The sequence below is a fragment of the Pleuronectes platessa genome, chromosome 3 (assembly GCF_947347685.1).
Source record: "Pleuronectes platessa chromosome 3, fPlePla1.1, whole genome shotgun sequence".
Classification (NCBI taxonomy): Eukaryota; Metazoa; Chordata; class Actinopteri; order Pleuronectiformes; family Pleuronectidae; genus Pleuronectes; species Pleuronectes platessa.
The window spans coordinates 11,328,415-11,340,558 of NC_070628.1; the positions used below are offsets into that span (position 1 = coordinate 11,328,415).

The following is a 12,144-nucleotide window of genomic DNA, read 5'->3' on the forward strand; positions in this document are numbered from 1 at the left end:
TTCTCATTAACTGATTCAACATAAAGAAATATATGTTGAATTATGTCAAACCAGAACTAGAATTCAAACTATGACTAAACAGAGGACAAGAAGTTTCCAGTCAGATCAGACGTGGTCTTATCTAAAGGAAATAAACATATTTTTCAATGTTTGTTGCTGTGTCATTTTATTTATCTGCTGTGAAATAACAAATCATGACCCAAATAAATAATCCGTCCACATTCTGGCTTCAACATAGATTTGTCTTTTCACATGAATTATAATACACTTTAAAGAAAACAGTTCTATCGACAACAACAGTTGAAAAGTTTAATGAAGCACTGCTCCAACAATAAAAAACACTGACACCAGTTCAGCTTGGTTAACCAAATTTCAGCAGTCATTCATCAGTCATAAAATTATAAGTTATCAGTAACTTTACTCTGAGAGTTACAATAAATAAGCACAAACTTATTTTTAACACTTTGTATCATATGGATTGTTAATCTTATCAACACCAGTGTGTATCTAAATATAAATAATAATACTTTGTAGGTACTGATAAATGTGTTTAAAAAACACCAGTACAACCAAGTCACACGGTACAGAGGGACATGAAGAGAACAACACTGAAGTGACAGAACACCAGACTGCTCACGGATACGATCCCAGCATGTGCAGCAGTGTTAGTGGTGGTGGTGACAACAGCAGCCGCTGTTGCGCTGGTGGCCCCAGCAGCCGTCGTGGTGGGTGCTGCAGCAGTTGTGATGGGTGCTGCAGCCGTGGTGGTGATGACACCAGCAGCCGCCGTTGTGGTGATGGCGGCCCCAGCAGCCGTGGTGGTGGTGGCACCAGCATCCGTGGTGATGGTGGCGACACCAGGTGCCGTGTTGGTGGGTGCTGCAACAGTTGTGGTGGGTGCTGCAGCCGTGGTGGTGATGACACCAGCAGCCGTGGTGGCGGTAGTGGCCCCAGCAGCCGTGGTGGTGGGTGCTGCAACCGTCGTGGTGGGTGCAGCAGCATTTGTGGTGGGTGCTGCAGCCGTGGTGCTGATAACACCAGCAGCCGCCGTTGTGGTGGTGGCAGCCCCAGCAGCTGTGGTGGTGGTGGTGGCGGCCCCAGCGTCCGTGGTGGTGGTGATGACACCAGCAGCCCCGGTGGCGGTAGTGGCCCCAGCAGCCGTGGTGGTGGGTGCTGCAACCGTCGTGGTGGGTGCTGCAGCAGTTGTGGGGGTTGCTGCAGCCGTGGTGGTGATGACACCAGCAGCCGCCATGGTGGTGGTGGCGGCCCCAGCTGCCGTGGTGGTGGTGGCACCAGCCGCCGTGGTGGTGGTGGCAGCACCAGCAGCCGTGGTGGTGGTAGAGGCCCCAGCAGCCGTGGTGGTGGTGGCAACAGCAGCCGTGGTGGTGGTGGCAACAGCAGCCGTGGTGGTGGCGACACCAGCAGCCGTGGTGGTGGTGGCGGAACCAGCAGCCATGGTGGTGGTAGTGGCACCAGCAGCCGCCGTGGTGGCGGCCCCAGCAGCCGTGGTGGTGGTGGCACCAGCAGCCGTGGTGGTGGTGGCAACACCAGCTGCCGTGGTGGTGGTTGCGGCACCAGCAGCCGTGGTGGTGGTAGAGGCCCCAGCAGCCGTGGTGGTGGTGGCGGCACCAGCAGCCGTGGTGGTGGTAGAAGCCCCAGCAGCCGTGGTGGTGGTGGCAACAGCAGCCGTGGTAGTGGTGGCACCAGCAGCCGTGGTGGTGGTTGCGGCACCTGCAGCCGTGGTGGTGGTAGAGGCCCCAGCAGCCGTGGTGGTGGTGGTGGCGGCACCAGCAGCCGTGGTGGTGGTAGTGGCACCAGCAGCCGTGGTGGTGGTGGCGGCACCAGCAGCCGTGGTGGTGGTAGTGGCACCAGCAGCCGCCGTGGTGGGTGCTATAGCAGTCGTGGTAGTGGTAGTGGAACCAGCAGCCGTGGTGGTGGTGGCGGCACCAGCAGCCGTCGTGGTGATGACACCAGCAGGAGTTGTGGTGGGTGCTGCGGCCGTCGTGGTGAGTGCTGCAGCAGTCGTGGTGATGACACCAGCAGGAGTTGTGATGGGTGCTGCAACCATCGTGGTGGGTGCTACGGCCGTGGTGGTGATGACACCACCAGCAGTCGTGGTGGGTGCTGCAGTTGTAGGTGCTACAGTGGTGGGTGCTGCAGTTGTAGCTGCTACAGTTGTGGTTGCCTGGACATTTGCTGATGCTATTGATCAAAACATAAAACATCAGTTAATAAGAGTTTCCTTTTTCCCAAAACTGCTGCTGTGTGTGAGAAGAACAGGTTTTGCTCACCGACGATCAGGAGTTGAATCAGGATGATCAGGAGCATCTTGAATCTTTTTTGCACCTAAAAGAAAAAGCAAAATATTGTCTCACTTAATCAAAGAAAACCTTTAAACAGTTTCCAAAACACAAATGATGAAAGTTGTGCGGTACAATCAACCGTTTTTCTACTTTCTATCAAAATAAAAAATATTGTACTTACAAAGCTTCTCTGAATTGTATGTCTGTAGCTGCCTTGGGATAGAAGCTGCCTCAGTCCAATGTCACTTCACCTTCAGATGTAACTTAACCTCAGTTTGCCACAACCTTTATATGTTTGACGATTGACATTAAGAATGGTGGGGGAGAGCTCCCATTGGTTGCCTCAGAGTAACAAATAGCTTTGTTTATCCCTGCATAATTATCCGCTGAAACTTGAAGGATCAACAAAGCAAATATGTTGATGATGAACTGAGGAAGTTGTTCCGCTGCGTGGCAGAAAGACGTCACAGTGTCGATGACGATTTAGAATTACTGATGAGAAGGTGGCACCTTAACCAAGAATGTGCCATGTAAAGCTTATGGAATGATAATAAAGGTGGAGGAAAAAATGGATGCCTTTGTGTCCTACCTGTTCTCCAAACTAACTCGGCTATAACCTAGATGTTGGATTGTACAGTCATGTGTCCTGACCTTCACCGGTGTGTTTCTGGTCAGAGTAGAGTTCCATTGATGAACTTTAACCATAGATTACAGTTAATTTGCTCATGTGATGATCTTAGTCGACTTTATACATTATAATATGACTTTGAGCACTTTAATTTAACTTGGCTGATAGCTATCGTCTGATGTGACAGTTCATGGTTGGATTGTGTCATTGTGTTCACTTGCTGATACGTCAGCCTTGTGCACAACACCCAGCTCCTCGTCACAACTGAAGAAACATTCAGAACCTCTGACTCGTCTGAATTTAATTATTGTTTGTGTTATGACTTATGAACCTCACGCTACATATCTGTGAATCTTTCGTTCAGAGTGACATATGGTCATAATTTGAAGAAATTACTTAAAAGACTTGTTCAATAAGTCAAAAACATACATGAGGCCACTATGACCTTGACCATTGACCACCAAACCCTGATCCATCAATGAGTCCTAGTGAACGTTTGTTACACATTTGAAAGGGTTCTCTAGAGGCATTCATAAGATAACACGTTCAAAAGGCGAAAAAGGGATTTGGGAAGTCACTGTGACCTCGACCTTTGGCCACCAAAATAAAATAAAAACCTTTTTCAGTTGACCTGAAAGTTTATAAAAAAAATTAAGAAATGCCCTAAAGCTGCTCTTGAGAATTTGTGTTCACAAGACCACAGTGACCTTGACCTTTGACCACTGAATTCTAATCCGTTCATTCATTAGTTAGCATTTTTACCTAATTTGAACAGATTCCCTGAGGTCTTCCTGCTTTCACAATACAAAACATGTGCTTTGTGAAGTCAAAGCGACTTTACCCTTTGATGACCAAAGTCTAAACAGTTCCTCCTTTTGTCCAACTGTTGCTACCAAATGTGGAGAAATTCCCAGAAAGTGTTCTTGAGATATTGTGTTCAGAGGAATGGGACAGACGGATGGACAAATCTAAAACATAATGCCTCCACTGAAAGTTTGGGATGCACCTCATGATTACACTCACTATTGATTCATCTGCCAATTGTCTTCTTGATAAATCAATTTTTTTATCTATATCACAGTTTTCCTAAAGTACAAGTTGACACTTTTAAAACAGCCTGATTTGTCCCACAATTCAAAACTCAAATATTTTACTATACGACAAAGAAAAATGTAAAATCCTCACTTTTCCAGAACGTTTGTTATTCTCTAATTAACAAATTTAGTGTTTGTGGAACAATCCCTCTTCTTCAAAAACAATGAATGAATGAATGTATCCTCTTCATATGATCTTTATAGATATATACCTGAACAGTAAGGGCATATACCTCCACATTGTATGTGGACGTATTATTATGAAACTTAGACAAATATTTTCAGTTTCTTTACCATTGTGGAATTAGGCGTACTTCAACAGTTTCTTTTTCCCCAGGGAGTAATTCATGGATCTTTATGAAATAAATCAATCATATTATGGGGTAAAAAAAAACTGGATCTAGTGAATTTAAATTTGAATGTGGTTTCACAAGGAGACTGTTTGTCCTTTGTTAAGGTGTGTCTATTTACTGCCTCTCCCTCCGTGTGTCCATAAAAAAAGTAGAATGACCCCCAACATTTTTTTATATATCTAAATTAGTTTTTCTTAGAATAAGCAATAAAAATATATATTTTTACAGACTGAGGAATGTGGATTTTTCTGAAAATCAATTTCTGTGAAGGGGCCTATTAAAGTGGAATTTGTATGTGTAGTGACTAAGAGCAGGTGGAACGAGGACAACAAGCAAAACCTGTTTCGATGACAACATGAGCACCTTACTTTTTTTTATTATAGATTCGGAACAAATGTGAACCCGCCATTAAACAATAACAAAAACATAATACAACCTGTTGTCCTCACACGTCATTCACTGTGAATGAACTTTGAGGATGGTAGGTTGTCCTCACACGTCATTCACTGTGAATGAACTTTGAGGACAACAGGTGGTTCATTTGTAAAAGGTAAACCAGAGTGGGGGTGTGACTTTGATTTTCAAAAGAATTGATCAAGAATTTTTAATTTCTATATACCTTATATAATATTGATCATGCATTGCATAAGAACAGAGAGGAGGTATGAAACTTAATCCAATAACCCTCAAAGTTGTAAAACTTTCACATTGTCTTCTAATAAAGTCAAGATTAAAACCAAAACCTTTATTAGGGAGACTTAATGTGTCGTGATAATTATCGATGTCAACTATTCAACCATGTTCTCAAGTCCTATTTTAATGCCTTATCAAAGATGTTTTTATATTTGTAGTTATTAGCTTCAATTTGGTTTGTTTACTTATTTAAAGTGTCTTGGAGCATTGTTAAAATAGCTTTATAAATAAAATGTATTATTATAACGATTATTGTTGTGTATCCATCTGTCTACAGTTTTTCAGGAGGATCTTTTTGTTGCTTCTCTCACCACAGGAAGTCCAGAGTGTCAACACAGCAAAACCAGTGAGGTAAAAATGAAGTAGAAGCTCAAGGCTCGGGAGGCTTTGCTGACCCCTGGTGAGAATAATTGAGATTTACCAACAGTAAACTGAAGCCTGATCCAAACAGGATCTGTGAGGCAGACACTGGAACTGAGAATACAACAGTTCATGTCAGGTAATGTTAACAAAATCACATTTGTATCAGTTGTGCCTTACACTGTATGTTCTGTGTGACAGCACCTAGACTTAACATGGAGGGATTTAATCACCATGGTTATGCTGGTGGTACAGTGTGGCCTTTTTAACTTTGTGTGCAGCTTTCCTGTACGTCCATTAGTGTGTAAGTTTGATTAACAATAAATATCTAATGATAGTTAATACCAAATCATACCAAACATATCACGGCAATAGGGAAATCAATGATGGGAAACTTAACATGCAAAAATATTGTTTATTCATAACTATTGAACATCATGTTACAAGTTACAAGTATTTAAAGTGCGCAGCCTGTCGGGTTTGAAATTATTTAATCTATGAACATATATTTTTATGGTTTACTTTATTTTCTTTATGATGTGTTCAGTTGCCTTATATTCTTATTCTGTGTTTGTGTTTCACCTTTAACTGATGCAACTCAAAACACATTGGAATACTGAAAAGTGCCCTATCTTTCAATATTAAAGATTAAAAAGATCCTGGATCTGCTTCCTGATCCATATCCATATGTTCCCTGACCCATAACATGTCATTCCACCAAGTTTCACAGAGAAGGTTAGTAGTTTTGTGTAATCTTCCTTTTAAACCAACCAGCCAACACATAAAGGGACAGGGGTGAAAACAGAACCTCTGTGGTGGAGGTAAAGGTAACAATGAAAAATGATGGTCTTTTTAAGCCATTTTCTCTAAATGTGGGTGAGGTCATTATGGCAAAAATGTCAGTAAAAACAAGTTATTTTGATGTATGGTGCCACACCCAGGATTAAGATAGATTCAAGCTCGGAGCCTGTTCTCATTGCCTGATTCAACATAAAGAAATATATGTTGAATTATGTAAAACCATAGCTAGAATTCAAACTATGAGTAAACAGAGGACAAGAAGTTTCCACTCAGATCAGACGTGATCTTATCTAAAGGAAATAAAGATATTTTTCAAGGTTTGTTGCTGTGTCATTTTATTTATCTGCTGTGAAATAACAAATCAATGACCCAAATAAATAATCCGTCCAAATTCTGGCCTCAACGTAGATTTGTGACTTCACATGAATTATAATACACTTTAAAGAAAACAGTTCTATCGACAACAACAGTTGAAAAGTTTAATGAAGCACTGCTCCAGCAATAGAAAACACTGACACCAGTCTAGCTGGGTTAACATCATTTCAACAATCATTCATCTGTGATGAATTTATAAGTTATCAGTAACTTTACTCTGAAAGTGACAATAAATAGGGACAAACTTGTTTTTAACACTGTGTATCATATGGATTGTTAATCTTATCAACACCAGTGTGTATCTGAATATAAATAATAATACTTTGTGGGTACTGATAAATGTGTTTAAAAATAAACAGTACAACCAAGTCACACTGTACAGAGGGACATGAAGAGAACAACACTGAAGTGACAGAACACCAGACTGCTCACGGATACGATCCCAGCATGTGCAGCAGTGTTAGTGGTGGTGGTGACAACAGGAGCCGGCGTGGTGGGTGCTGCAGTTGTAGCTGCTACAGTGGTGGGTGCTGCAGTTGTAGGTGCTACAGTGTTGGGTGCTCCAGTTGTAGGTGCTACAGTGGTGGGTGCTGCAGTTGTAGGTGCTACAGTGGTGGGTGCTGCAGTTGTAGGTGCTACAGTGGTGGGTGCTGCAGTTGTAGGTGCTAGAGTGTGGGTGCTGCAGTTGTAGGTGCTACAGTGGTAGGTGCTCCAGTTGTAGGTGCTACAGTGGTGGGTGCTGCAGTTGTAGGTGCTAGAGTGGTGGGTGCTGTAGTTGTAGCTGCTACAGTGGTGGGTGCTGCAGTTGTAGGTGCTACAGTGGTGGGTGCTCCAGTTGTAGGTGCTACAGTGGTGGGTGCTGCAGTTGTAGGTGCTAGAGTGGTGGGTGCTGCAGTTGTAGCTGCTACAGTGGTGGGTGCTGCAGTTGTAGGTGCTACAGTGGTGGGTGCTCCAGTTGTAGGTGCTACAGTGGTGGGTGCTGCAGTTGTAGGTGCTAGAGTGGTGGGTGCTGCAGTTGTAGGTGCTAGAGTGGTGGGTGCTGCAGTTGTAGGTGCTAGAGTGGTGGGTGCTGCAGTTGTAGGTGCTACACTGGTGGGTGCTGCAGTTGTAGGTGCTACAGTGGTGGGTGCTGCAGTTGTAGGTGCTACAGTGGTGGGTGCTGCAGTTGTAGGTGCTACAGTGGTGGGTGCTGCAGTTGTAGGTGCTACAGTGGTGGGTGCTGCAGTTGTAGGCGCTACAGTGGTTGGTGCTGCAGTTGTAGGTGCTACAGTGGTGGGTGCTGCAGTTGTAGGTGCTACAGTGGTGGGTGCTGCAGTTGTAGCTGCTACAGTGGTGGTTGCCTGGACATTTGCTGATGCTATTGATCAAAACATAAAACATCAGTTAATAAGAGTTTCCTTTTTCCCAAAACTGCTGCTGTGTGTGAGAAGAACAGGTTTTGCTCACCGACGATCGAGATGAATCAGGATGATCAGGAGCATCTTGAATCTTTTTTGCACCTAAAAGAAAAAGCAAAATATTGTCTCACTTAATCAAAGAAAACCTTTAAAAAGTTTCCAAAACAAAAAATGATTAAAGTTTTGCGGTACAATCAACTTTTTTTCTACTTTCTATCAAAAGAAAAATATTGTACTTACAAAGTTTCTCTGAATTGTATGTCTGTAGCTGCCTTGGGATGGAAGCTGCCTCAGTCCAATGTCACTTCACCTTCAGATGTAACTCAACCTCAGTTTGCCACAACCTTTATATGTTTGACGTTGACATTAAGAATGGTGGGGGAGAGCTCCCATTGGTCGCCTCAGAGTAACAAATAGCTTTGTTTATCCCTGCATTATATTCCGCTGAACCTTGAAGGATCAACAAAGCAAATATGTTGATGATGAATTGAGGAAGTTGTTCCGCTGCGTGGCACAAAGACGTCACAGTGTCGATGACGATTTAGAGTTACTGATGTGAAGGTAGCACCTAAACCAAGAATGTGCCATGTAAAGCTAATGGAATGATAATAAAGGTGGAGGAAAAAATGGATGCCTTTGTGTCCTACCTGTTCTCCAAACTAACTTGGCTATTACGTAGATGTTGGATTGTACAGTCATGTGTCCTGACCTTCACCGGTGTGTTTCTGGTTAGAGAAGAGTTCCATTAATGAATTTTAACCATAGATTACAGTTCATATGCTCATGTGATGATCTTAGTCGACTTTATACATTATAATATGACTTTGAGCACTTTAATTTAACTTGGCTGATAACTATCGTCTGATGTAAAAGTTCATTGTTGGATTGCGTCATTGTGTTCACTTGCTGATACGTCAGCCTTGTGCACAGCACCCAGCTCCTCGTCACAACTGAAGTAGAACATTCAGAACCTCTTACTCATCTGAATTTAATTATTGTTTGTGTTATGACTTATGAACCTAACGCTACATATCTGTGAATCTTTCGTACCAAGTGACATATGGTCAGAATTTGAAGAAATTACTTAAAAGACTTGTTCAATAAGTCAAAAACAAACATGAGTCCAATATGACCTTGACCATTGACCACCCAACCCTGATCCATCAATGGGTCCTAGTGAACGTTTGTGCCACGTTTGTAAGGGTTCTCTAGAGGCATTCATAAGATAACACGTTCAAAAGGCAAAAAAGGGATTTGGGAAGTCACTGTGACCTCGACCTTTGGCCACCAAAATCAAATAAAAACCTGTTTCAGTTGACCTGAAAGTTTATAAAAAAAATTGAAGAAATGCCCTAAAGCTGCTCTTGAGAATTTGTGTTCACAAGACCACAGTGACCTTGACCTTTGACCACTGAATTCTAATCTGTTCATTCATTAGTGATCATTTTTACCTAATTCGAACGGATTCCCTGAGGTCTTCCTGCTTTCACAATACAAAACATGTGCTTTTTGAAGTCAAAGCGACCTTACCCTTTGATGACCAAAGTCTAAACAGCTCCTCCTTTTGTCCAACTGTTGCTACCAAATGTGGAGAAATTCCCAGAAAGTGTTCTTGAGATATTGTGTTCAGAGGAATGGGACAGACGGATGGACAAATCTAAAACATAATGCCTCCACTGAAAGTTTGGGATGCACCTCATGATTACACTCACTATTGATTCATCTGACAATTGTCTTCTTGATAAATCTATTGTTTTGTCTGTATCACAGTTTCCCAAAAAGTCCAAGTAGACACTTTTAAAACAGCCTGATTTGTCCCACACTTCAAAACTGAAATATTTTACTACACGACAAAGAAAAATATAAAATCCTCACTTTTCCAGAACGTGTGTTATTCTCTAATTAACATGCAAATTCAGTGTTTGTGGAACAATCCCTCTTCTTCAGAAACAATGAATGAATGAATGTATCCTCTTCATATGATCTTTATAGATATATACCTGAACAGTTAGGGCGTATACCTCCACATTGTCTGTGGACGTATTATTATGAAACTTACACAAATATTTTAAGTTTCTTTACCATTGTGGAATTAGGCGTACTTCAACATTTTCAGTTTCCCCAGGGAGTAATTCATGGATCTTGATGAAATAAATCAAACATATTTTGGGGCCAAATAAAAAACTGGATCTAATGAATTTAAATCTTTTAAGGTTTCACAAGGGGACTGTTGGGCCTTTGCAAGGTGTGTCTAATTACTGCCTCTCCCTCCAAGTGTGTCCATAAAAAAAGTACAATGACCCCCCAAAAAAATATATATCTACATTTGTTTTTCTTAGAATAAGCAATGAAAATATATATTTTTACAGACTATGCTAGAGTGGTGGATGCTGCAGTTGTAGGTGCTACAGTGGTGGGTGCTGCAGTGGTGGGTGCTGCAGTTGTAGGTGCTAGAGTGGTGGGTGCTGCAGTGGTGGGTGCTGCACAGTGTTAATTTTGGCAGCGATTTTTGATTTAGTCTTAGTCTTTTGACGAAAATGCATAATTAGTTTTAGTCACATTTACCCATTTTTATCCTTCTTAGTTTTAGTCTAGTTTTAGTCAACGTAAACGAATTACATTTTAGTCTCATTTAATAGCCACATTAAACTCCTTTTCTTCTCTTCTCAGGCCCAGGGACCCTGTGTTGTGTCTAAAACTGCATAATAGTCTAGCTTGCAGTACTTAAGTTGTCCATTAGATATCCCTACCAGCATAAGTCTATAGCAGGGGTCGGCAACCTTTACTTTCAAAAGAGTGATTTTGCCCCCTCTTCCCCCAAATAAAATTTGTCTGGAGCCGCAAAACATGTTTGATAACAAAGCTAATAAAGTTTAATATAAAGTTATACTCTACTAAACTATAGTTTGTTGCTTTTACGAAATTATAGAACCACAATAAAGAAAACTCTTGACATTTTATTGCTATTTGTACCTGTTACAACAAAGGAAAACACCGAACACTTATGAAGAGGAGAAAATACACAGGCAAGTGTAACCTACTTTGAATTAAATTAAACACAGAACTATGTAGGGCTATTTGAGTCCTCCCAATATTTGTGGGAAATGTATGAAATAAGAAGTACCCTATTTTGAAATGAATAAAAACATATAGCTGCAGCCTAATAGCTTAAAATATATATTTAGTTTTAAATGTGAAAACAAAAAGTGAGAGCAGGTCAGACTGGAGGCGGACACAGAAACTGAAGCTCGGTACAAACCACCTGCAGCTTCTGCTCTGATCAAGAAGCTGTTGCGCTGATCTCTGAGCAGCTGAGACCAGAGAAACTCTGTGTTTTCACTGTTTTCCATAGTTAAGAAGCAGCCGGTGAGTCACTGTCCGGCTTCTACACGTGAACGAGCTCTGATCTTGTGTCTCTGAGCGAGTGAGCGGGGCAGGGGGCGGAGCTTCGGGACCAGTGCGCTATCTGGGGCGCACACACACAGACACACACACAGACACACACACTCACTCGCCCGCTATGATGATGTTTAAAAAAATTATTGTGACTAAGTCAACCACCAACATTTTCGTTACGTCTTCGTCTCGTCTTCGTCATGGAAAAAAGTTTGTTAACGAATATTTTTCGTCATAGTTTTTCGTCAACGAAATTAACACTGGTGCTGCAGTTGTAGGTGCTAGAGTGGTGGGTGCTGCAGTTGACGATCTTTATTGGTATTTTATTTATTTGTATTTGGAGGATTGTCTGTTTTACTACATATGACCATAAAGACTCTTGAGTGTTGAATAAACTAAGATAACTTATGAAGTACAGTCTGTCTGGTACTGGATTTTTGGGACCAATAATTACTTTTTGGAAACTTTCAGTTGTCAGAGTGAATCATCACCAGCAGGAGTCACACAGAATGAATCACAACAATATGTTAACTAAGATCATTTATTTAAAGTGTATATCGAGTGACATATTCAAGTGACATATATGGGAGGTGGTGGCAGGATGGTGGGGGAGCTCAGTCCTCTTTCTCTGGTGGGAATCCAGGGCCGTACCTCAAGTCCAGCTCACCGTAAACTCTTTTACGGACGGCCTCGATTTTCAAGCTTGTGAAAATGATGGGCCTTGTCTCTTTCCGGGTGAAAGGG

The 12,144-nt window shown here is 42.0% G+C and overlaps 1 protein-coding gene across 1 annotated transcript; it reads right to left on the bottom strand.

Annotated features, from left to right (window-relative positions):
• Nucleotides 1-149: 149 nt before the first annotated feature.
• LOC128430471 (integumentary mucin C.1) lies at nt 150-8,381 on the bottom strand. The gene is made up of 4 exons (XM_053416547.1): nt 8,245-8,381; nt 2,292-2,346; nt 924-2,202; nt 150-833 (listed from the first exon to the last, which is right to left on the bottom strand). The coding sequence occupies exons 2-4, from the start codon at nt 2,326-2,328 to the stop codon at nt 575-577; spliced, it is 1,575 nt and encodes a 524-aa protein (XP_053272522.1). The 5' UTR covers nt 2,329-2,346; nt 8,245-8,381; the 3' UTR covers nt 150-574.
• Between the last annotated feature and the right edge of the window lie 3,763 nt (nt 8,382-12,144).